This window comes from Cajanus cajan, chromosome 3 (assembly GCF_000230855.2).
Source record: "Cajanus cajan strain Asha chromosome 3, NIPB_CcT2T_4, whole genome shotgun sequence".
Taxonomy (NCBI): Eukaryota; Viridiplantae; Streptophyta; class Magnoliopsida; order Fabales; family Fabaceae; genus Cajanus; species Cajanus cajan.
Genome location: NC_138519.1, coordinates 70,502,626 through 70,530,623, shown reverse-complemented (window position 1 = coordinate 70,530,623; position 27,998 = coordinate 70,502,626). Strand labels below are relative to the sequence as shown.

Here is a 27,998-nt window from a genome sequence, read left to right as displayed (position 1 = left end):
AGTTTCTTCTTGTACTTTTATATTTAGAGATTATAATGTAGATTTAGTTAGATGTTTTGCTAAATCTTTGAATGTTAATTATGTTTTTGAAGTAAAAATATTGTTCATTATACATACTCTAAAGATAGTAACTATCAAAGAATGAAATTTTTTTTTATTTGAGACAGACTCACTTTCGAAAGTCAAATGTTTTTATGATCACTATTTGATATCCTAGACTTTGAAAAATAAATAGCATAATATTTTAGAGTTTATCAGAAAGATTGGATTTCGATTCTCTCACATATACAAAGAAAGAAATCCATGTGTTGCTAATATAACAAATTTTTGTAATAGAAATATTAGATACAACTGATGGAAATATGTAGCTATTTGTATAATACATGATTTCAGTCGTGATAGGTATAACTTGCTACATTATAAATTCTCTTAAATAGGTTTGGTGCAGTTAGCCCCCACTTTTTTTTGTATTCTTTTATTTTTCCTTAATATTACTTTAAAAATATTGCAAATAATTGATATAAATTGTCGTGCTAATCTAGTTAGAATTACTTTCCATATATGATGCAATACCACTTCTATCTTTTATTTAAAAAAATGTTAACTTTAGATCATTTGACTTAATTCCTTTATGTTATAAACGGGTGTTTCAAAATCTTGTCCAACATTACTAGAATATAAAAAACATAAAACATTTTTTTCAGATAAAGAGAACAAAAATTGTCATTTTTCAAATCCTTCTTATCCGACAAGAAACAATGTTTTTTGTTAATGACAGGAACATAATAACATTAATTTAGTTTCATAAACAAACCCGAAAAGAAAATCAAATTATATTTCGTATTCTAAATATAATCCTCAATTATTTAACAATTTTACAATACAGGTGTTCAAATCCAAAAAGAAATTAAACTTGACTTAAAATACATTAAGATTCTAAATAAACTAGATATTATATTAAAAATTTGATAAGATTTCACGCACTGAATTGCTTTAAATGAGACGATTTTTTTATATATATATAAAAATGAAAGGAGTTAATATAAATATTGGCTACTAAATCATGAATAATTAAAGTTAAAACATGAAAGTTCAGCCTTAAAAAGAAAAATCTTGCACTTTTAAAATTCACAATCCCAACCATTCACATAAATTCATTTAGAGTTTATTAATCTCATCCACTTCTTGATTTACAATTTACAATCGCAGCCACTTCTCGATATGTTCAACAAGGTTTACTCCTGTCATTCTCGTGAAAATGACTCTCATTCTACATATTCATTTTTAGTTTATTAATTTTTCAACTTAGTTTTTTTTTTTTTTTTGACTGATTCGGTTAAAATCAATCTTACTCGGGATAGTCAAATCATAGAAGAATCATAACCCCACGTTCAAAGAAAAGAGTACGAGATAGGTCAATATAAGGTATGGATGATGATGTAGAAATCCCGAATAAAGGTTATGAGAGTTTGTGTGGAGCTCAATTCCAACTAACTCAGTCCTAAAGATAAAACAAGAGAAACTATACGAAACCCCTGCCACCTCTAAAAACTACTATCAGCACAACCCAGCAACACTGATAGAAAAAACCTCTGCAACTGAACAGTAACAATCAAAGTCGGAATAAATTAACAAAAAATGAGATTTCAACTCAATGACGATGATATGCATTCTAACTGGGGAAGAGCTTAACAACTTATAATCTAACAACATCCTGGAGGCAATCATAGAAATGAGAGATATTAATCTTCTCTTTGCCAGAATAGATGGCTTCTGCAGATCCACCATGCTCCCCTTGCGCTGCCATTTCTATCAACATGTATAGCTTCCTGATAGGCATCTGAGAATGAACATTGAACACAAAATAACAGAGTCAGAATAAAATAAAATAAATAAAACCTCATCTGTAACAAGAGAAGTATTATCAGACAGAAGACCAACAGCTATTCTACTAGTAATCTGTACACAGGACAAGCACAAAGTAAAGAAAAAAGAAAGTTCCTTCTAAATAAAATTATTGGAGTTCCCTTGTTTTACAAATCAGGAAAAACTAACACAACAATTAAACGAATGAAGCACATAAGGGAGTGATTATACGTACATCATTCAATGCCTCTGCAGCAGAATCAATATCTTCATCAGAAAACACGTTCAACTGCTCTAGAACCTGTGATTTTGAAAATGCAAATGAGTAGCTTAACATTTATTTTGAATTGCAATGTTTACAAAAGGCACACTATGGCATATAATCCTAAGAAACAAATTTAACTCTGCATTTGACGTTAGCCAGTGATACAATCAATTAAATTTCAACAGATGAAACAAATGATTTGTTATCAAGAGAGCAAAAAGCATGAAAAATATCAGGAAACGTGCATAAGGCACAAGTCAATAGCATGCAATTAGCCCATGAGCCAGATACTACCACTATTGAAAGAACAAAAATGTTTACCTTCTTTGCATCCTTTGTGTTCAAGGTAGGAACATGGTACGTAACGGAGAAAGTATCACAAAATCCAATTGAGTCCAAGAAACCCAGTTCGCTTGTCGTGCCAATAACCATGAGTTTTCTCCCCTGTCAACATGGCAGAATCACACATTAGTTACAGTAAGATATACACAGCATCAACACAAATATTTGTTGCTAACACTTCAAACTTTTCATTAGTGATATTGACTATGTGGAGGTGCACTCTCAACAGTTAAAATAAACACAGCTTCCGTCACTTGCAGAAGAAAAAAAATTCGAACATTAAAACATCTAGATACCCAAGGTGCTGAAGATTGAAAACCTAGTTCTCAGCTAACACAATTTGACGAGGAGATCAGTCATCTTTATATTACATGAAGTTGTAAAATATTATTATCAAAACAGTAATTTGGCATTTTGGAAATCAAATGATAGATTTTGGTTAGCCTATTGGCACAGTAAAGTAGCATGCAGTATATCTTCACCAAACCACTGAATCCAGATCTATTCCTATTCAGTTCTGCTTTTGAACTTACAACAGATATGCTTCAGAAAGGAACTGAAAGTCAAGGATGAACACAAACCTTTGGAGGAAGCCTTTTGAGAAGAACCAGTAGTGTCTGAGAAATCAAGTTTGAAAAACGAGGACCAATGGCCACATACTCCAATAATCTGGATCAATGAAGAAGGAAACAATTAAAATTGTTCATTGAGGAGGAATTACTGGAAAAGATGATCAAATAAAAATCACAAATCTTACCTCTCAATGTCATCAAGAATGATGACACTCAGTGGTGACTTGTATGCATCCTCAAAAACCTATCAGCATTAGACCTTAGAAGTTAGAATTTACATGATACAGTCAGCTAGCTAGGGAGACTATTATATCAATGGACTAAAGATAATAGAAATTTAAAAGCACGAGCTTGACTTATGCTTAGTAAAACCTCACTTATATGATCGGTAACATAGTCCTCATAAAGTATATACACTCAGTACTCAATAGATTCAAAAGTACGGCTCAAAATATATTAGATATGACAAACCTTAATAATCTGTGAACACTTGGTGCTCTCATGTAGACCAATCATTGTTTCAGCTGAAACCTACCCAATTACAGAAAATGTGGCTATAATTATAAAGTCAAAAGCAAAGCAGATTTCTAGAGAGTAATATTCAAAATAAGAAGAGAACTTATATGATTCAGTTTTTTGGAATTTTTAGTCCGACATACTCTTTAGGTTGGGTTTTCAATATAAATGGATCAAGTGGATTGAAGGTTGTTTGAAGTCTAGCATGGTGTCAGTGTTGGTCAATGGAAGTCCTACTTCCGAGTTCAATCTACAAAAGAGGCTTTGTCAAGGTGACCCATTAGCTCCTTTTCTTTTTACCATAGTGGAAGAGGGATTGAGTGGGTTAATGAGGTAGGTGGTGGCAAAAGGAGTGTTAGTGGGCTTCAAGGTGGGGAGAAGTGACATAGAGGTTAACTTGCTAAATATGCCGATGACACTATCTTTCGATGAGAGGCAACTGTGTCAAATGTGTTGGCTATAAAGAGTATGATGAGAAGTTTTGCACTTGTTTCGGGGCCTTAAGGTTAATTTCTCAAAGAGTAGGTTCAAAGTTATTGGTGTGGATGAGGGAAGTGTAGAAAGGTGGGTGGATTTGCTTAATTGTAAAATTATTGAGTTTCCTTTTGATACTTAGGTATACCAATTGGTGCAAACCCAAGGAGGGAGGAAAGTTGGAAGCCCATCATTGAAAAGTTCGCAAGGAAGTTGGCCTCGGAAGAATCTATCCTTCACTAGAAGAGTTTGTCTCATCAACTCAGTACTTCTTCGTTGCCTATCTTCTTCCTTTCTTTCTATAAAATACCCTAGGGTGTGATTAGGAAGGTAGTTAGCATAGGTAGTGGGAGCTCAAGGAAAATTTCTTGGGTACGTTGGAGGAATATGTGCACACCAAAGAGTCATGGTGGATTGGGTATTAAAGATTTAGAAATGTTCAATAAGGCACTTATTGCTAAGTGGAGATGGAATCTATTCAACATGAAGGACTTATACTGGGGGAGTATTTTGGAGTCTAAATATAGTGGGTGTAGGGGGTTATGTAAGGTAGAGAATTCAAAAGTTGGTTCTATTTGGTGGAGAGATGTGAAGAAAATATGTGGAGGACAAAGTCATGGAAATTGGTTTGATAAAGGTTTGAGATGGAAGGTTGGCAATGGGAAAGATGTTCGATTTTGGGCTGATTGATATATGCATGGGGGAAGGTTGCCTTCAAAATATGTTTGGGAGGCTATTTTTGAATTCAATACAGAAAAATGAAGTTATTGACAATATGGGGAGGTGGGAGGAAAATAATTGGGTATGGAATCTTCAGTGAAGGAGACAATCGTTTCAATGGGCATTGCCTTTATTGGAATCTCTTACTTCTTTGATGGAAGGTTTTACAGGTCCAAAGAAATAGCAAAGACTCTTGGATTTGGCTGGAAGATCCTTCAGGTGTGTATTTAGTTTGGTCCTCATATGTTGCACTGTACTCTATGAAAAGAGATAATCAGCATATTGAGACTTTTGATAGGCTATGGAAAATCAAGGTCCCAGCTAAGGCCAGCCACCTCATTTGGAGAATTTTCTTCAATAGATAAACTACAAAAGGTTGGTTGAGGGTTAGAAATGTTTTACTGAATGACACAAACGTCTTGTGCCTTTTCTGTTCAAGAGTTAGAGACACGTGACCATGTGCTTTTTACATGTGGAGAGGTAGTTGCTCTGTGGAAAGTATATTATAGTTGGATAAATTTACAGGTTGCTCTGCTTGGCTCTACATCTGCACATTTTTTTCAGCGTGACCTTGCAGTTCTAGGTAAAGAATCTAAAGAAATATGGATGTGTGTGGTGTGCAGTTGTGTGGTGTTTGTGGAAGCAACAAAATAATTGCATATTTAGAGGCGCAGATTTTGATGGACAAAAGGTTATGCAAGATATTATTTTTATGCTGGTTTTGGCTTTAGATCAAAAGTACAAAGTTTCAAATATTCATTTGTCCAATGGTGCATATGTCCTGGTTTATGCTTGTAAATATGTCAAAATCACTGCATGAGTAAAGTTTGATCCTTCAAAGCCTTGGCTGGGCAGTGGATTCAAAAAATAAGGGGTCTGGTGTAGCTGGCAGGTCAGGATGCTAACTTGTTTGTATGACATACTATGCAAGACATATCATTGATCCATAAGCCTTGGTTGTTTGTTTAAAGACCCATACGCCCTGGTTTATGCTTAAAAATCTATCACAGTCACATACTTCAAAAGCCTCATCATGGAGGTGGTTTCATGTATCAGGGAGATGGTTTAGGTTGTTGGGTGAGGATGCCAAGTTGTCCGTATGAGCTATGAGGATGGATGGGATCTAAGTAAAGGTTGTATTGGGTCATGTTTTGTCGGAAAAGGTTGCTGATTTGCAATACTGTGCATGAATTATCTTTGGTACCAGTGGTGATTCTTTCTTTTTACTAATATTGATTCTATCCATTACAGTCATATGATGTTGGTGCCATGTGGAGGCTTTGGATCTCATTATATACTATGGTTCTATGTATATGAGTAGATCCAAGGTGCTGGTAATTTTTGGGAGAGTTAATGTGCAGAAACTACTGGAATGGTTTGAGGAAATAGAGTCAACCGAAGTATTGCAGGGTTTGAAGTGTATCTCATGGTCAATGGTTGGTGATGTGAACTGGAACGATTTTGTGGTGGGGAGGATATTAAGGAAGTAATGTGGGAAGGATTCTTCTGTTTGGACCCATTTTTATAGTAAACATGGTTAGCCTGTAATTTGTATTTTTTTAAATACAAATTAGCTCTAACCAGGCTGATGTAATAGGATAATATCTTTGTTCTCTTGTATATGGATTTAAGGTACCCCTTGTACCTTTTAATTTATTGTTTTGTTTGCCGATAAAAATAAATAAATATATAAAATAAAATAAAATAAATAAAAAAAGAGAGAGAGAGAAAGAGAACTTACTATCTTGACATATGGGAAGTCGCTGTCAATACCAACAGTAGCTGCAAGTGCAGTTTTACCACTATGACAACAAAACAAGTTAAAACATTCTATTAAAAAGGTCAAATTAAGACGAAAATCCATACATATTGTACCTGCCACTGGAACCTTCCAGGAGACAAGTGACAAGTGGGCTTCCTTTACTAACTTTAACTTGCTCCACAAGTAGCATTGCTCTTTGATAAATGTGCTTATGTCGATCACCACACTCCACCATGCCATGGAGTCTATAAATCAAGTAACATAAAAATGTGTTAACGATAGCACACGGAAAATTTGCTGCTTTCCAAAATACTTCCAGATAGACAGATTTAAGTTTGTCAGATTCGTCATAAAACTAAATAACTACATTTGAAAACAAGTAAAACATAAAACAGAGGAGTTACAAAACTCTTCCAAATAAGTTGTAAATAAACTCTTCCAAACACACCATTAGTGCTTCACATTCAAATAATGAGAAATAGCAGAAATAATATTTCATATAACCCAAAAATTGTGAACTTTGATGCTTCATTTTATTTTAGTTGGGTAAGAGGCTGCATAGTCTTTTTGCTATAATAGTGGAGTCAAAAGATGGAATGTTAATCGTGTAGCTGAATGCTATGCCCCAGTTCAGTTATAGATTTCGTCAGCTTCTGTTGCAATCGTTGGTAACTGTTAGATATACTGTATCTTGGGCTTTTGTCATAAGCCTATTCTAGGATGTGCATAATTATGGTAATCAAGCAATTAGGATATATGTAATTATTCCTGTATTTATTAACCATAGGATATAATAGTACACTTCATTGTGTAACCAACACACATTCACTTATGTCTCTTGTTTTCTTTTCCTCTCAACAAATCCCTTGAACCCCTACCTGTGTCTTTGGCTTGTGACATGTTTTGTTCATACTCTTGAGTGGATGTATTAGATTAGATTTCAAAAGACTATTCTAACAAAACAAAAAAAGTCTGGTAGATTTTATAAGATTATATAGAAAAGTAATAACTTACAAGATTTTTTTAAAAAAATTATAATCAAGATTTTGTAGTTTTGATTTTAATGGATTTATATCATAAGAATTTATAAGATTTGAAAGAACTTTATTAATTTATAAGATTCAAAAAGACTCCATAGATTTTTAACAAACATGTGAAGTTACAAGTGTTCATGAAAAAGATTAAAATAAATAAATAAAATAAATAAGGTTTGGATACCAAAAAAAAAAACTAATACAATTTTTTAATAGTTAATCTTTTAATTTCTTCTTAGCAAATGAATAGGAAATCTCACTTCTATTGGACGATAAAAAACCATCACACAAGGAGCATGTTCAATTTGCAACAGACATAAATTTTGTGGGCAATATAATGTCCAAACATTACAAATTTAAGGCATTTGTGTATGACTTCCAAAACATTTACACAGTTGTATAAACTATTTGATTGTTGGTCGATTCAAGTTTATAATAATGAAATTGTTGGTAGTAATATAGTAATATATATATATATATATAACACAATTTTATTGTTTTCAAACTAACATTGCATATAACTTGAGAGTGAAAGTTTCACTCTCTTAATCAAGCACTCCTAAAGTTCTATCTTTTTTCTCTTATGAAAGTACATTTCAGATACTAATTATGTAGATACTCCAAAAATTTCTCTCAAGTTATGTTTGGATGAGGAATTTTAAAATTTCAAGGAATTTGAATTACTTTGATTTAAATTTTCTTCATTTTAATTGTTTTGTTTGGATAAATTAAATCAAATTTCTTATATTTCAAATACTTAATTTAGACAAGACAATTTGATTTTTACTATATGAAAATTTTCTTTTTTAAATATTTGTTTAAAATTTTAAATTTTCAATATTAAATTTTACTGAAAATAAACATTAGTAAATTTTTAATACTTAATGATTCAAAGATAATTTTAACAATGGATAATATTTATTTAATAATTTAAAAATACAAATATTGATCATTTTTACATCAATATTGATAGAGAAAAGAAAGATAGGAGAAAGAAAGGAGAGGGAGAAGAGAGAGGAGAGAAAGATGGGAGAGGGGGAAGAGAAGAAAAAGAGTGAAGAAAGGGAGAAGAGAAAGAAATAAAAGTGAGAAAGACGAGAGCACAAAGAAAGGAACAATACAAAAAGTCACACACAATCTCTTGGACAAGATTGTTGGATGGGTGTAGTATGTATAAATTGTACTAAATAGTCATACAAAACCCACCATACAAGATAATTCATTCAAATTTGTATGTTTTCTAATACTAATTACTAACAACCTTTTATAAGTGATAAAAAGTCTCAATTGAATACCACCAAATTTTGATATCTTTAAAAGATCCTAATAGTCTTGATTGAAAGCCACAAGACTTATTTATATTATTTAAAAGTCTTGATTGAATACCACAAGACTTTTTAATAACAAAAAAGCCTTTTAAAATCTCAATTCACTACACCCCTTTAGTCATGGCTTTGATAAAGTTCTCACACAAGTGTGTCTTCCTTGGTTACACACGGTCTCAAAGATTATTAATGTTATTCTTCTCTTCTTAATAGTTATCTAGTCCCGACAAATGTTACCTTCTTTTAGTATGTTCCTTTCTTTGGATTCACCTTTGAGTATGAGTTTGTTTCCTCTTTATTTCCTCTTCTTCCTTCTCCTGTTCCAATCATCTATACCCACCAGAGATGTCTACCAGTCCACCTAACCCACCTCTTCCACCTCCCTTGCAAGTGAAACACCGTTGGCTCTATCACTCTTTCGAGCCACAACTTGATGTTGGGGACACTTCTTACTCACCTTTGGCTCCAATTCCTGTCTCTTCAGAAAAGTATCTGCTCAAGTTGTAATCCTTCACCCCATTATGTCAATTTGAGATATCATCGTTTGTCTCCTTCGCATTATGTTTGTCTTTCAGCTTTATCTTTTGTGTCTTTAGGTGAAGCTTTAAAACACCCTAGTTGGAAGCAAGTAGGGATGGCAAATAAACCCGTACCCGTGGGTAATACCCGAACCCGTCCCGACTTTGACGGGGAATACCCGGTTTGACCGGGTACGGGTACGGGTATGGGTAAAATCCGAAATATTAAACCGGGGACGGGGACGAGTATGGGTATATACTTACCCGCCCCGTCCCCGTCCCCGTCCCCATCCCCATCCCCGGTTTCATACCCGTACCCGATTTCATTTTAAAATTTGTTAAAACATAAGATATAGTTTTGGTGACTATAGTTTCAGAAACTAAGAAAATGTTGAAGTTAGTTTGCTTCACATTTTGGCCCAAGACCCCGATCAAAACCAAAACTAGATGTCTACAGTCACCAAAAGCCCCAATCAAAACCAAACCTAAAACCCTCTTCCTCTCTCTTTCTCCCATTCCCATTTCCATTCCCTAAACCCTACTCCGGTAGTCCCCAAAATGGGAAGCAACCAAGCCGACATCTCCTTCCTGTCGAACATCGCCCGCGCGGCCGTGGGCCTGGGCGCGGCGGCCACGGCCCTCTCCTCGACTCTCTACACGGTGGACGGCGGGCAGCGCGCCGTCCTGTTCGACCGTTTCCGCGGCATCCTGGACTCGACGGTGGGCGAAGGCACCCACTTCCTGATCCCGTGGGTGCAGAAGCAGTACATCTTCGACATCCGCACGCGCCCCCACACCTTCTCCTCCATCTCCGGCACCAAGGACCTCCAAATGGTTAACCTCACCCTCCGCGTCCTCCAAATGGCAGCATGCATATAACTCATGTTCCTGATGAATTTTTGTGTGATTGTGGAACTGAAATTCTTTTGCAAACCAAGGTTACCAGCGTTTTCGTTGTTGGTGAGGTTGAACAGACCAAGGTGTTGTGCAGAGCTTGTGATGTAGATGCCCGTGACTGGCGTGAAGATAAGTTGAAAAAAAAATTGTAAAAAAAAAATTTAACGGGTACGGGTACGGGTACGGGTATACCCGATACCCGACAGGGACGGGGATGGGATAAAAATTTCATACCCGCCGGGTATGGGGACGGGGACGGGTATGAGTTTCGGTCGCGGGGACGGGGACGGGTATCATAAAACCCGTACCCGCCCCGCTCCGTTGCCATCCCTAGAAGCAAGTAATGCTTGATAAAATGTATGCACTACATAGCAATGATTCTTGGGACCTCTATCTCCTTCCTCAAGGAAAACCCTTGATTTGTTGCAAATAGGCTTTCACTGTTAAATGAACACCTAAGACTGCATTTTCAAACAAAATATTTTGGTAGACTCCGTTATTTCTTAGTGATATAGGTAGCACAAGCCAAGGGCAGTATTGTCATTTTCTAAAAGAAGTATGAATAGATATTTTGGAGGAAATGGGGCTGATGAATGCCAAGTCTGTTAACAATTCCCAATTTCAAACTTCTACTAGGTCATAGGAGCCACTTCCAAATGAAGAGAGGTAAAAGCTACTGGTTGAGAAGCTGAATTACCTCATTGTCACCCATGACCCAACCAAGTATCTCCTTCACAGCCAGTGTGGCAAGTCTTAAATCAACTTATGTTTAGTCTTGTCTGTCATCTTTTCATTCATTCTACGTAGTATGCATCACCTAATTAACTCTACAGAATAAATCCACAGTCCCCAATATTCCAAGGCACAAGTACATAGACATTTGGTAAGCATATGCAACCCTGTAATTAGAAATTTTCTCTTTATTTTACTCATATCTATAGGATAAAAAATTATTTGTATGTTAGGTGTACAGTTAGTTGCATCCCAAAATGAGCTTTTCTTTACCCTGCCAAAAGGATTAGAAATGATTACTATGGCTCTAGTCTAGTCTAGTGTTCAAATCCAACATTCTAAGCACTTTTATTTTTTATCCAACTACATCTAAAACAGATATTGCTGCCAAGATGATAGAAGCAGTTGGCAAAAAGCAGTAGTAAATATCACTGGCTCATTAGGTATTCAACCGAGACTGCCTAACAGCTAGGTTCCTGAAATTTCTTCTACAGATTACATTTTATGTAAATTTTTAAAAGAATAATGGGGTGAGAATAAATAAAAATGAAAATCCTTAACCTATTTCTGATAACTCTTAATCCTTTCGACTAAAAGTAGTACCTGCATCTTTCAAGATCATCAGTTGAAGCTCCAAATGCGGGAATAACTTCATGGAGTGCATTCAAAAAGTCATCCATTGTAACCTTAATATTCTCTTCCTCAACTGGCTTAGAGAGATCATCTAGACTCAATTGTCTATTTAAAGCATATGAGACAGCACTTTTCACAACTCCTTCAAGTTCTGCACCACTGTAGTTTTTTGTTCGAGCAGCTGCCCAAGACAAGAAAAAGCAAACCCAGAGTAAACATCCCAAGAACTTCATAGTTCAACTCATGTGATTCAGATAATTTTATTTTCCAATTTTGTTGAAAAGAAAAAATAATCTTGACAACATATATGAAGATTATGCTTCATCTACATTGGCATGGGCAAATGTATAATATCTTTCTCAGCATCTTCTGCTGCCTGCCTTCAACCATTAATCATATCATCATGTTATAAACTGAACCGATTAACCAAAAGTTTGTTGGCTAATTATCAAATAGAAGTATAGAACCATAATTTGTCCACTGTCCAATTACGGAGCAAAGAATGATATTATCACAAAGGACAATAATGCATTTATCTTTTCTGAATAACTTTGCTTCTTGAGATGATGTTTGTCATACTCCTAAAACCAAATAGTTACTTAGATATAGTTGAACTGGTTGGAAAATCTTTTTTAAGATTAATAATTATTCAACAATTATAAAATCAATTATTATTTCATAAATATTTTACTAAAATTATTTTAACAAAGGAAACTATTTAGTCAGCTTGTGCTTTTCCCATTTATGCTTGAACAATAAAATTACTTGCTTTTTTAATTTCAAAACATCTCACCACATTTTACCAAACATTATTTGATATGAAGTAAAAACTAGAATAAAACCAAATTTTAGATGAACTAGTTTCGATTTCTACAAAGCACAAACACTATGAGAAAGTACTGAGTCTATGTAATGTCACACAACTATATATGCAAAAAAGCAATTGAACACTTGTATTGTTGTGTCACAAATACAATGTCAAGGTCTGTGTTAGTGTTGTGTTTAGTGTGTCCATGCTTAGGTGATTTCAAAACCAATTCAAAGGTAAAATTTACACAACTTTAACTAGTATTTTAACATGTGCATTTCACAAGTTAAATATTTATTATATAAAAGCAAAATTTATAATAAATTATATATACAAATAAATATTATATTTGAATATATAAATTATATTTAAAATTCATACAAATAAATATTTTTAAAAGTAAAAATTACATTTTAGATTTAAGATAAATAATTTGTATTGTGACACAAAATTATTTTTAATTATTGATAATATATTTTTAAAATATTATGTTAAATAAAAAAATTAAATTAGATAAAAGGTTAAAAAAAATCCCTAAAAACGCTCTCATCAAAGCTTCAGATTTCATGTGATAAAACTATCAAATAAAAGTGCTTATGACATATCATGAATAATAAACTTTAATAAAGAAACATATTTGCTAATGCAAATAAGAAGCATAATATGCAACAATTTTATTACTTTCATTTTACCAAAAACGTAAATTTATACATATATAAGACAAGACTAGGCATCACAGAACACATACCAAGCTCTTGAAGGTTCACATCAGGAGCAAGAAAAGAATTCTCTTTCATTTTGTTAGTATGAATTTGAAGAATTTGCAATCGACCACTTTCATCAGGAAGGCTTATCTCAACCTGGACTTCCAACCTCCCTGGTCTACATGACACAAATAAATGATAAATGACTAAAAGATAAGCATCACTTATGTAGGTAGCTACTGCACAAATCAATCATAGATCAAATTGAACACAACTGCAATTACTTACTATTTCTAGCTCAATCTTTCATGAAAGGATTGAACACAAAGAGATTGACTACATTTTGTGAGTGTTTCATTTTTTTAAGATCCTTACAAAATTTGTCAACTCCAACTAGTTAGCTGATACATTTATTGAATCTTTTACAAGCCTCAGGTTGACTTTATTTTATAAGAAGCTTAGTACATGTGACATACATGCTTCAACTTGAGGGGGAGTGTTAGCATTGAGTGTTTGAATTAATCATGAATATCAAGAGCAATATTAGCTAATGCTAGCCCAAAGTTTATTATGTTGGATTAACTTTAATTTAGGAAATTATTCTTCTTCCAATTAATATCATATGTGTAAACTTAAGAACCAATCAATTTCCCTTAAACTCTCCAAATTCTATATCAAGCAATCAGAGTGACAGCAGATTGGATGACAACTATAATATATTTGGTTGACTGCCAACATTCATATTTGAGTTAATCACCTATACACTGTCAGTGTAAATTTTTTTTACACTGGCAACCAATCATATCTTTTAATAGTATCATGTCACTTACTTATTTAATGAAATAATAATAAAATAAGCAACTTTAAAATATATGATTAGTTGCTAGTGTAAAAAACTTTACACTGGCAGTGTATGGATGATTAACTCTTCATATTTTCCATAAAAAGTATAATCAAAGGTCTAGAGCAGGGGGAAGTAGATATAGGGACCTTAAGAGAGCTTCATCAAGCATGTCCTTTCTGTTAGTCATTCCAATAAGCAAAACATTATTTAGTGACTCCACACCATCTATCTGCAAACCAAGCAAATAGTCCCAGATTTACTGATATGATTACTATAGGAACATTATTTCTTTTATCAAAAAAAAGCATTCAACACCTTTACCGACCTTAGTAAGAAGCTGATTTACAATGCTATCATGAACTCCAGTACCATCTCGAGTTGAACCTCTTGACTGCACAAGACATGAAAAGGAACATAGAGTGATTATAGTACAAAGCAATTCAATCACAATATTCAATGCTCATGATTACTAAAAAACTACATGCAGGCCCTAGATTTAAATTTCATTGTGTTCCCATTAATCATACTCAAGATGAGCACAAATTTTCCACTAGTTAAGTACATCAAAACAAAATGAATACAAAACACCAACATTGGTTAGCAACGCAATAAAAAATTTTGTAATCAATTGTTGCTGATTAAATCAAGTTTAAGCTACAGCTAAAATATAAAAATTCCACCAATTGAGGCAAACTCAATTGTTGCTGATTAACTGTAATCAACAAATTGACAATAGCAATGTAATAGATTATTGATGTTGATCTAAAGTTGAAAAAACTCATACCTTACAAATAGCATCAATTTCATCAAAGATTATAACATGCAAATCACTTTCATCCCCTGGAAAACAGTGAACAATAAAAATGAATTATATGAAATTTAAACTTTAGGAATATGCAATGGCTATATATCCCTCACCTAGGGTCCTCTGATCCTGTTCAGCATCAGCAAAAAGGTCTCTCACGTTCTTCTCAGTCTCACCAACAAATTTGCTCAAAACTTCAGGGCCATTTACAATCTAGTAAAAGTCATAGAGAAGAAAAATTAAGAACACAAGAATATTACCAACTACCAACCTACAGAAAGCACATACTTTCCATATTTGAATTTTGAAGGCTATTTGAGCATGTTAATTAGTTAAGGAATCTGAAACAAGCCAAAAGATAAAAATGTAACAAAAATCTAGTAAGTATGGAAGGCATAAATGCAGGGTGAGAATCGATAATATTTTAGGAGAAAGTTACACCCACACCAATAAAACTCACAAGTCACATTCATAAAAATAAAGAGGGGACTACAAGCTCAAATTCAATACTGTCAAATCAAGCCAAGATTCATTATCAAATAACATAAGAAAATATTTCTCTGACAACACATGAAAACAATCATGTTGTCATTGTCAAATTCTAAGTAAAAAAGAAGATAATAGATGTATAAAGTAACAGTGAAAACAAAAGCATATTCTAAGGCAATTACTAGCCCACTATTAACAAATTTTAGGAGACTAGATGCTAATTAAAGAAAAGAAATTACAATTATCTTATCTCTATTAACTGTTGCTGATTGCATACATAATTTCATAGTTCATACAGATGTACTTGTTCAAATTCATTACACAAGAATAAGGAGTAATTTCCAAACCTTTGGTTCCTTCCCATTCAAAATTTTTCCAATTTGACGTGCTATAAGTGTCTTTCCAGTTCCAGGAGGTCCATAAAGAAGCATGCCCTTCACATGCTGGATTCCTAATCTGAAAGCTCAAAGCTTTCAAGTAAGAACATGATATACTATAAAAACAGCTGATTAAATGAATCACAGTATCCAAAATATTACTTAGATGTCACATGGGCAGGGAAAACACGAGAGGCAAAAGCTCTTCGAAATATATCAGCAAACTCTGCACTCAAGCCACCAATACCAAGCTTCTGAAGGTTAAATTCTTTCTGCTTGAAAATGTTGCTAGTGGCAGCCTCACGTTGATTGACAATCTGTAGAGGACAACATAAACTAGTAAATATATGTAAGGCTAATTACAACCAGTACAGTTAAAAGTTTTCATATAATGTCATTAATTTGCTTAGCAATGTATTGGCTATTATCTTACATGGAGCATACAAAATAATAACCAATACTGAGTAACTGGATTTAGCTTCCTAAGTGACATACATAAGATACTACCAAAAAAATATGTTATTATCAACATCAAGATTAGCTGAACATTCACCAAATCCCAATCAGTAAAATCTATTTAACTATATAGTACAGAAATATTTGCATCTGTGTAGCTTTTACAATTTTACAGTAAATAAACCAATCCAATAGCTGCATGGTGTCAAAACTGCTTGGCTGCTAAATTTGTTGTGGTTCTCAGTTTTATAGGGGTGAGGCATCTATAAAAATGATGCCGACTGGAGTGAGCTTTGATAGGCTTGAGACATGTATAGAGGGGAGCCATCTTTCTGCAGCATATTCTTTATCACTATTGATTTCCAATATAGCTATTCCTACTCCTAGATATTACTTTCATATACCAGAAGCCAATATGAGAATTCTGTCTTCCCTTAGTTGCAGTCAGAATTGTAACTCACTCACCAATGGGAGCACAACAAAGTTATCCTAGATATCTTTCTTAAAATTAGTTGAGGAATTCTCCCTACTTATATACTCTATTATGGTCATGTCACTAGTTAATGTGAGATATCCAACACACACTCTCATGACAAGGATGAAGCTTGCAAGACTAGACATCTGCAGGTAGTTCACTAACAGGTTGATAGTGGGTGGCATGATAGATCAAACAACAAGTGCTAGTGGTATGACCAAAAATAGAGTATATAAGTGGGGAGCACTCTTCACCTTATAAACCAATTTTGTAAGATTGAGTTAGACTAACAACCCACTTTCTTTAAGACTTATAATAGTATATATAATATAATATATTATAAACAATATATTTTAGCATATAATGGGAAACTCACCTTAATTCCACTATCCCGTGATGTTTCAAAAACAATGTATGTGTCATCTGAAACCATTCCTCTTTCAAGAGAATTAGACTTTTCTTGGCCCTCAACAGCAGCTTGACTGACAGTAAAGTTATAATTGTTTCCATGATACTCAAATAACACTTTCTGCCCCACAGTCATAACCTGCATAATATAATACTGATTAAAAAATGATCCAGCAATATAGTACAACAAACAAAAGGAATGTACATGAAAGAGCTAATAGAGGGACCCAGAATATAGAATGTTCCCAAGCTTCCTAAGAAATAAGATGTCAAACAAGAAGATCATGGGCCATGTGATGGGACATTAGAAAATGTGTTTATCTTCAGCTATCTATACAGTATACACAATGAAATAAGATCCATGCATTACTTACAAAGGAAAGGAAATAAAAATAGTATATATATACATATATATAGTAGCTATGCAAAACAATACTACTATGAATTATAGATACTAACTTTCTGGGAAATGATAAACACATCTTTATGCAAATAATAACAGAAGAAGCTATGAGCTATGCAACAACCAGATAACATTTTCCTTTCTGTTGCCCAACAGTGATCAATCTAGGCAAGAAGTTAATGAAATAAAACTCACAATATTATTAACATCTTACAACCATACTACATCCTGTGTGTTTATGTGCAATAATCACTAAAATAAAAAGGCAAGCATGTTAATAGTAAAAAAGGCTTATAAAAAAAAATAGTAAAAAAGTAACCAATCAATCATAACTAAAACACCACCAATATTAACCAAGGCACAAATAACCATGTGAAAGACCCTACCTGGTTCCTGAATCTCTTCCGAAGTTGCTTAGCCAGTATAACAGCATCAATCTACCAGACAAAGCAACAGCAAACATTATAATCCCAAACCACCCTAATCAGCCACAAATTGACGACAACACAGTAAGCACTTCCTCAAATCAACATACCTGTTCACTCTTACCCCCCCTTTTAATAAAGTCCAGTTCAAGGGTTAGCAGTGCTAGGTTGAAGTTGTCAGGTGGCTCAAATCTGAAAAAGAAAATATCAATTTAGTGTCAATACTTAAATAACAATCAAAAAAAAAAAAAAACACAAATTATAAGAAACTAACCGTCTCACAGATACAGATTCGGCAGCAGAAACTTTGGCACACCGACGCTGAATGGAATTCAACGCAATATGGCCGCTGCGAATGCTCTCATGACCAGTATCTCTCAGTTAAGGCAACAAAAACGAATCAGCAATCCAATTAATCCACACAATGTTTCCACAACTCAGCATTAGCATCATTAACAACACAAAATTAAGAATCAAAACCACGGAAGGCAATCGGTGAAGACGGTTAAATTAAAAACGAAAATAAAGGAAAGGAAGGCAGCGAATGAAGGATATGAAAGAGAGAAGACGAAGTCGGCGACGGAAGCGAGGTAGAGGTTGTTGCCGACGGCGAATTTGCTAAGATCGGAGGGGGAACAGAAGGCGAGGTTGGTGAGGGCGAGGTCCTGCGAGGGCGTGTTGGTGACGATCATCGCCATTTTCGATTTGGTTGTTCACGCAGATCTTGCAGCAGCTGCAGATCACGCGGCGATGGGAATGGCGCGGGAGAGTGATGCCATAAACATATAGTTCTTCTATTTTTCTTCACCCAATCATAAAAACAGAACAACTTGCGAGTTAAGCAATGGAATTTTATTTCAATTATTACCTTTGCTTTTACAAAAATAACAATAATAGGAGATGTAAGATTAATTATAGTGCAGTTTAGTTAGAATGTAAGATTTTTTTTTTATGTTATTATTATTACATGAAAAAATAGGAGATGAGTTGACCTTTATTTAATATAAATTACTATTTATATAAAATGATAGTTTTTATTATTTAAAAAAATACTCTTTTTAATAATTACTTTAATCTTAATATTTTGTAGATTATTATATTATTTTATTATTAAAAAATTAATATATTTTATCAAATTAAAGATCTTGAAACTTAAAAATAAATTGTAAGATATGTTAAAATAAGATATTTTTATTATTTATTTTTAATTTATATTTTCTTTTATAAAAAAACGTAAAATGTTTCGATCTCATTAATTTTTATAAAAATAAAAATAAGATAATATTTTTTATATTAAAATTTTATTTATATATCAAGAAAGTTAATTTTTCACCTTTCATGTGAATTATTCATTTTGTGAAAAAATTTATGTAAAAATTATTCTTGTATTTTCATAAAATAATATTTTTAAAATGTTACCTTTTAAACAACTAATCAAATACAAAAAATAACATTTCTATATGAGATTCTCAAAAAGTAAAAATAAAAAAATGGTGTACTAAACACTCTCAAAAATGAAAATAAATTTAATGATTTTATTACTCTTAACTTCTAAATATTTGAATATTTGAAAGTAAATATCTAAAGTTAGTAAAACGAACTTTAAGTGGGTTACTGATCATCTAAATTTTGTTGATCGTTCACAGCAATTTGATAAAAGTGAATACCAATTACTTCATTAATGGTGTGTTTGGATGAGAAATTTATATAGAGTAATTCATTTATTTGAATAATTTCAAATTCTTTGAGGTGAAATACTTTGTTTGGAATCAAAGTAATGATGACACATCCAAACAAAATATTTTAAGAATGATAGAAATTGAAATCAAAATAATTCAAATACCAAGAATTTAAAATTCCTTGAATTTCTAAAATTCCTCATCCAAACACACTATAAGAAAATTACATGATTAATGACCAATTAAAATTTTTTAATTTAAATACTTTCTTGAAAATTCTCAAATAACTTCAATAAAATTCTGAAAAAATATTATATATTCTTGCGTAGACCCTAAATTAAATCAATGTTTTGAATTGTTTAACATTATTTCTTGTCATTGTTTTTGTATGCATTTTTTTTAGCAAACAAAATCATTGTTTTTAATTAAAATGCACCATAAAGTTATGAACTTTATCTGATCAATTGTTGGCTAACTTTGGTTCAATTTTAAATACATGGTCTCTTAATATGTTATATACTTGGATCATGACAACTCTATTTCTTACTAAATTTGATCCAAAGTTAGTATCATTTCACGAAGGGTTAAACCTTTATAAGGCAAAATTATGGCATATTTTAATAATTTTATCCAGTTATGCATTTTATTGTTAATGATATAGACTGTACAGTGCTTTGAAAGGGGTGTTGATTATGACATCCTTGCATTTCTAAATTAACTATAATAAGAGAATTATGCATAGAGTAGATGTTAAGTAACATGACATACGTATACATATGCATTTTATCATTATAACCTTTATTTTCTTGTGACTATGTGGAGTATGATATAATATGACCTTTATTTTCTTATGACTATGTAGAATATGTGTGTTTATTCTATTATATTGTTGTATAGTAAACATAGGGTGAGATGTATCACATTCTCGTTTTTTTGTTGTTTGTGTTTGCTCATGTGTTATTCTAGATATAAAGAATTTTCAATAGGATATTGAGGAGTGATCATAAGACTACATGATATTGTTCATCTCTTCGTGACTATTTTGTAGATTTTGGTTTTCATGTAACTTTGATAATGTGATATTGAAGTGAGTTACTACTTCTTTATATAATTTCATTTATCCTTTTGGATTACTCTATGTTTTCTTGGAGTATTTGTATGGTTGTTGTCGGTCAAACCTTTTTTAATTAAATTATGAAGTTTAAGACTTACAATCATTTTGGAATATGATATCCTTCGGTGGGTGAAAGAAAAGTCTTAAAATCTCATATTTTGTTCCACAAATTTAAAGGTGAACTATTTTTCACAATAAAATATTAATAAATGTTTTTCAAGATAAAAAGTGTCACATTATTTTGTTTTACAAAGGACAATATATGAGCGTTTTTTTAAAGATAAAAAGTGTCACATTATTTTATAAATATGATTCCTTTTTAAACACAAATATAACTTAAAATAAGTTAAGCGTATAACTTCTTATAACATAGTTTAAATAATGAGTATATGAGATAAAAAAAAGGATAAAAAATAAAAACATGATTTTTATGTTAGTTAAATTCAAAATTACATTCAGACATTGGTATACTATAAATAATTCTAATAAAATTGTTACAATTTTTTTAACTCGAGGCATACTCAACCTCATCACAAGTATTTATTGACTTATTTCTCTAAACAATGACCCAAATATTATTTATATAGGTGTCTATCTAAGATTATGTTTAAGAATTCTTTTTTCAAAACCTTTTCAAGTTTTAATCATTTTCATTAAGGAAAAGTTAATATAAACCACTTGACTACTTCATTTTAACAATATGAATACACAAATATTAGTATAGTTTTCTTTTACGATCCTTTACAATAAAGAATAGAGTAGACATTTGGACTCTTGTTAATTAAGTTCTCTTCATCTTTGTTTCTTTGTTATTTATAGGTGAGAAGGAAATGTTCATAGTATGATTGTTGAAGTTTCACCATTGATATTTGTTGGTCCTTTAGCAAGCATATCAAGGTTAACAATAGTTAATGATAAGTATAAAAAGTCGTCTCTAGAGAAGCTTACTTGATATTTGATTCATCTACAAATATATTAGTTAAGTAAATGAAATCTAATTCACAAAGTATTCACAAATGTTCATTTATTTGTTTAGTTGAGAACTGAAAGTCACAACAACAAAGTTTAACACACAAAAAAAAAAAGATAAAATTAAGGGAAATTTAATAGTTGAGAACTTGGGATTATAATTCATCTTACTTCAATCATTTGTAACACTAATAACCATACGTATAATCACTATGAAAAAAATTGTCATATCATGATATACACTATATTTATTATTAAAAACTATTTTTACCTACAATATATATATATATATATATATATATATATATATATATATATATATAATATTGGTATATTATTACAAAATGTAAGTATAAGTTATAGTGATATACAATACATGTTGTTAAATCTCATTTAAAATTAATACTAGAATTATATATAGCTATAAATCAAATAGTTTTATACTTACATATTTTATACTTATAATAACACTTTTATATCTCATTATATGTAATATTTCAAATAGTGAATATAATTCTTATACAATATTATTTAGGGTCAAATTCACTTAATGCTACTTCCTTAGCAATCAGATTCTAAGTTTTCTTCTTCGACATCAATTGCTTACATATTTAATAAAAACTAATCTTGGAAAACTTGGGTACCATGCTTAAGGGAACTGGTTTCAGTATAGCTCAAATTGTAATTCGTTCGTATGAACCTTTATATATAAACATTTATTACACAAAAATAGATACAAGATTTGATTAAAAATGGCATGCTTTATTACATTAAACAAATAATTTAAAATTAATAAAACTAAAAAAATATGTAATATATTTTTTATTTAACTTACTTCTATATTATTGTCTATTGTAAAACATTATATAAATAAATTCAAGGATTGAAAGTGATACATTGCCAAATTAAAAATAATAATAATAATAATAATAATAATAAGATAATTTTTTAAGGTCTAGAACCAAACTTTAAAAATCTATAAAAGCTAAAAATATATTTTATTTTTTTATGAATATTAATACATAAAAATATCATAATTTTAAATTTAGATATAAAAAGATAAATATATCATAGGTAATTTTATTCTAAAAGTAATATAAATAATAATAAATTATGTCATAATTATATAATTCTTTAAAAAGTTTTGGTCTCTCTTAGTCATAGGTCCAAAATAGTGTTACAACTCTAAAGATTGGTTCTAATCATAAGGATAAATTAATTCAATTGTGCAATATCAATTACATCTTATGTTTATTTTTACTAACAAAATATTAGTTCGTAAGTTTTATTACAACAACTTTAATAATAGATAAATTTTATTTGATAAAATCAATATTGACATCTGAATAGAAAAATTGAAATAAGATATTGTCTAAGTTGAACTTGATAGATGGAAATAAATTTCCTTTATATCTAATAGGGTAAAAATATATGTAAGTAAAAATGGAATATGTTTAAGTGAAATCTATGGTAGACCAATACATCATATGATGCATGGGTGAATCAACACATAACAAGATAGTTTTCATTAAGGGTGGGTAGATGGACCCGGGTTCGCGGACCGGTCTGTAAGTCCACGGATTTCGCGGATAACGAACCCGTTTTTTTCAAATCTGTATGACTATGTCTAATTTTTTAGCCTGACCCATGAAATTCCCAGACTCGCGGGCTAGTCCGCGGACTTCACTAATTAATATTTTATATTATAATTTTAATATTAAGTTGTGTATTTAATTTTTTAAATTATTATGATTAAAATTATGTTTAGTTGGTATGTATTTGTCATTTGAATTATTTTTATGACATTTTAATACTTTAATTATTGAAAGTTTGGTACTATTATTTAAGTATTTGTAATTATTTTTATTTTAATATTTTAATATTTAGTATTTTAAACCATTTTAACTATTGATAAATTTTAGTATGATAAAATTTAGCTTATAAATAAAATATTTTTTTTCTTCTAATTTTATGTATTTTTATTTTTTAAAAATTTATTTTTTAAACCATTATTTAGACCCGCGGACCGGTCCATTATCTGTGGATTTTAGCGGGCCGGATACGGACTTAAAAATAAGTCCATTTATTTTATGGACCGAACTTATCCAACCTATATAAAATGCGAGTTTTACGGGCCGGGCCTTAAACGGGTCAGACCAGTCCGTATACCCACCCCTAGTTTTCATGTGATTTACTAGTAGATAAGAAAAATATCGTTAGATGTATAAATAATTAAATTGCACATTTCATGTTTATTTGGTGATATAAATCTAATTAATGTATTAATTTTATTTTCTAGTGGTCAATGACCATTTTTTTGAAAAAACACCTAAACCCCACTAAGCTACTCCAATCCTCCCTTTCACTTTTTCATCGTCATCATCATTGTCCCCTTCTGCTCCTTCAACTTTGACGAGTAGATGGATACCTTCATCACCATTGCCAACACCCCCACCTGTATTTCTTTTTGTTCATAATATTTTCCTTTCCAATCCATGCATAGCCAAGTAACCCCAAAAACTAGCTCCAACAAACTCCAAAAACCAAACCTAGCAAAAGAAGTGCAACACGTCCCTGACCTTTTTCCCCTACTAACTACTGAAGTTGAACCTGAACTCATAGAAAAAATCAACAATTAACCACCATTGAAGTTGAAGTTGAAGTTAAAGAGAAACTAGCTAGCATCGAAGAAGTAGAAAAGGTCCATGAAAACAAGATTTTCAAATTGGTTTCCTTTAAGGAAAAGACCAACGTGATAGTTGACTTCTCCCACCCTTGTCGCAACCACAATATGATGGAAATATGTCAAGGCCAAGGAATCCAAGAGGTGATACATTAAAGGAACCAATAGGAATGGGATGATTTTGAAGACATTTTCATATGTTTGTAAATATAGTAGTTACTTGTATAGGTTTATTTTGCCTTTATATTTGTGAGGCACTTTGTTTCCTTTTTATAGATCATTGTATAGCGAATTTAGAATAGGTTCTTTGGAGACTTTCACTCCATTTGACCTTATATTGAAAGTCACTCTTTTTCTATTTTTCAGTAGTAGAAGTGGGGTGGAAAATAGCAAGACTTGAGGGTGTGATTAGCAATTGGGCCTAGGAAAAATTTTTCATATTGGACTTATTTTGCTCCATATTTTTTAAGGATTTGATTTAGCTAGGTCTCACCATTTTTGGATGAACCTAACTAAACCAAATCAATAATTTTTGAAATAATTAAAGTGAGCAAAACTAGCCAAGGCCGCCTAGCTCTTTGTTTGGCCGGAATTGTTTCTTTTCACTTGAAGCCTTAGGAAGCTTGTGCTACAAGCTTCTAACTTAGCTTGCTTCCCAAGCAAGCTAAGGTAAAAGCTTGCTCCACAAGCCTCCTAAACTAGGGTGGTCGGTCAAGCAACCAAACCATGATTAAGGTTAGCTTTTTCCCTAAGCTACCTACTACTATATATTTCTAAACCTTTCATTTGTAGACACTTTGGATGAATAAACTCATAATTTCTCTCAAATTCTCTCTTCCAAAGCCCTTAGAATCCGTGGACAACCCTTCTCCTTAGATTCCTTCACAAAGGTTTCCACCTTTGTGCCTTGGTGCCTCAATCTTCTAGCTTCTTGGAGAAGCTACCGAACCTCCTTGTTGCTTCTTCACCATTGAAGCTTCTTCAAAGGTGCTTCCGCCATTGCTAGAGTCTCAACCTCAAGAGAAGAAGGACTTGAACAGTAGAGCTTGAAGGAAACATCAATCATCCTTCAAGAGGTTCCATCACAAGACCACCCTCCCTACTCCATCGCTTGTACCCCTTCGACCTCGCCCCCAACAACTTCGCCTTCCCCTTCTTCCTCTCCTAAGCCACCCTCACCCTCCTTCGCCATGCCTGCATCAACCACAACTTCATCTCAAACTTGATCTATCATCCAACCACCATACCACTCACTCCCTCATCACCACGTACTTATGCAGACCACCCTCCTCACTCCACCTCCAACACCAGCACACACCCTCTCCATAGTTGTTTCTCTCTCATTAAAACTTAACCAGATCAAATCCTTGAAGCCCTAATCTACTTCCATAAATCTACCTCATTTACATCGAGTTTCGTGGTGGTAATAACAGCTAGAAGATAACCATCTTTGATGAGTGGGTCTGCAATAAGTGGGTCATCGCTAGAATGAAGGACAAATAGAGGTTATAACACGATGTTGGGTGAGCTATTTAGAGTTTAGTTACTCTTAGGGTAAAAGGTATATAAGGTTTTTTTTAGAGAACAGAGCCTCATAAGTTCTTTCTCCAAAGAAATCTAGAGAGAAGGATTCTAGGATTGTGAGGTCTTTTTTCTCCCAAACTTCTATGTTTGATTCCTTTCTTCCTGTAGATTACTAATCTCTTCAGTCATTTCTTGAAATTCAGGCTGGAAAGCTAAGATTTTGGAGATTGAAGTTGTCGGGTCAATCGTTGGGAGTTTCTTCTCCTTCTTCTCATTTATTGGCTATTTTGAGCCAATCTTCAGGTGAGGAAAGTTGGAATGTAAGTTGTTTGGTTGCATGTGAGTTTAGAAACTCAATTGGTGGATGATTTTGGGATTTAACTATTGAATTGAGAGATTTTCTCATTTTTGAGCTTTCGAGCAAAATGGGGTTTTTGGTGATTTTGATGCATCGGGTAGATGCATGTTGAATCTAAGATCATTTTTGAATTGTATGAAGTCTAGTTATTATTTTCATGGATTGCATGTGGCTGGGATTTCTTGATTTACAGGTTTTTGGTTGAATATTTATGAAATTGGGTGTTGCTGGTTGAATTTGTGTCGGGTGTGTGTTCTTGGTGTCGGGCGTGCATTCAACAAAGGTAGCCATTTCCTAATTTCGTCGGGCGCGAGGTTAGTCACATCGAGCATAATTTGAGATGGGAGCCTTTGGGTTAGTCACGCCAGGCGTGAAGAGAGCCACGCCGGGCACGATATCAATTAGTAACTGTTTATGGTATTTTACTGATATGGTGTCAAACGCATGGATGGGTGCATCAGGCGTGGAAGCCCTAGAAGTCTTTAACATCGTAAGGCTGAGCGCAATATGAATTGCGTTGGGCGTGAGAGACTCTTAGGACTCTCAGGTTGGGTTTATGTCAGGTGTGAGTAGGGCTACACCAGGCGTGAGCCATACTATATTTGAGGTGGTTGGGTTATAATGTTTAGAATGTACTTGATTATTGATGTATGTTGAGAATTGGATCATGTATGTTTGGTATATGATGTGTGGTGATGTATGATTCATATGTATGGTTAGAAAGGTATGTATGAATGTTTTAAAATAGGATTGAATATGTATGTATGTTCCTATGTGAATGATGTGGATCATGATGGTGGATTGACCATGTACAATGTATGATGCATTGTTTGCATGTGGTGCCTTTTGGCATGTGTCTAGCATAGGACTGAGGAGAAGGAAAATATTTTTGAACTCGAAGAACTCATATAGAGTATGTTGAGTGGTGCTTGGATAGGCCACTGATATGCTTGAAACTAGTGCTTAAAGAGGCCACTTATATGCATGAGAGTGGTGTTTGGATAAGCTACTGGTTTTGGGTGAGAGTGGTACTTAGATAGGCCACTGGGTTGGATGAGTCTCCTCAAAGTTCTTAGCTAGTGTTGGAGTGGGGTATGAGGTCGAGAGTTATTCCCTTAACCAAGTACTTGGAAAGGTGCGTGGTTTCTTGCGGATATTCAGTGGGCGAACTCTCCAACTGACTTTGTAATGCATGTTAAGGTCGTGGTAAGTTCATACCCAGTTGTACTATACCTGACGGTGGAACTAGACTTCCAATTGTGTAAATGACACTATCTGAGTAAACACCTGGGGGATTTGATATCCCAATTTGTTGTTGACCCAGTAGGGCGCATTAAGCGTAAGAGCGGTTGAGGTGATTTCGGTAGGATGAGATATCTTTTATACTGCTCTGTTGTTAGGGAGATCTCCTAGGTAAATGCGTGATGATGCATTAGATGATTGATATGCATTGGCTTTTTTCATGAGTTGCATTTATTGCATGATAGTTGTATGGAAATGATTGATGAATTTGATGATGATATAGCATAGATACTTATTCTTATGCTTGTACAAGTTGATTTATTTTGATGGAGGACCATCCATGGAGCTTCATGTGAGACCCATCACTAAGCCAATGGCTAAGAGAGTGGAAGAGGATAGGGAAGTCAAAACCTTAGAAGACATGCTTCTCAAGAGTTATAAGAAGGAGGGCCACTCTTCCCAACCTTCTCCCAAGGAAGAAAAAGAAAAAGAAAAAGAAAAAAAAAAAGAAAAAGAAAAAGAAAAAGAAAAAGAAAAATCATCTTTTAAGGCATCTTCCAAAGACACTAAAACAAGTGA

The 27,998-nt window shown here is 32.8% G+C and overlaps 1 protein-coding gene across 1 annotated transcript; it reads right to left on the bottom strand.

Moving 5' to 3' along the window:
* Positions 1-1,390: 1,390 nt before the first annotated feature.
* NSF (AAA-type ATPase family protein) lies at positions 1,391-18,673 on the bottom strand. The gene is made up of 21 exons (XM_083071185.1): positions 18,407-18,673; positions 18,125-18,221; positions 17,961-18,042; positions 17,812-17,862; positions 16,991-17,161; positions 15,846-16,000; positions 15,654-15,762; positions 14,931-15,030; positions 14,797-14,852; positions 14,338-14,403; positions 14,159-14,241; positions 13,213-13,346; positions 11,627-11,837; positions 6,631-6,762; positions 6,497-6,557; positions 3,517-3,576; positions 3,231-3,289; positions 3,055-3,142; positions 2,453-2,575; positions 2,102-2,167; positions 1,391-1,840 (listed from the first exon to the last, which is right to left on the bottom strand). Exons 1-21 carry the CDS (start codon positions 18,546-18,548, stop codon positions 1,697-1,699), a joined length of 2,190 nt encoding a protein of 729 aa, XP_082927311.1. The 5' UTR covers positions 18,549-18,673; the 3' UTR covers positions 1,391-1,696.
* Between the last annotated feature and the right edge of the window lie 9,325 nt (positions 18,674-27,998).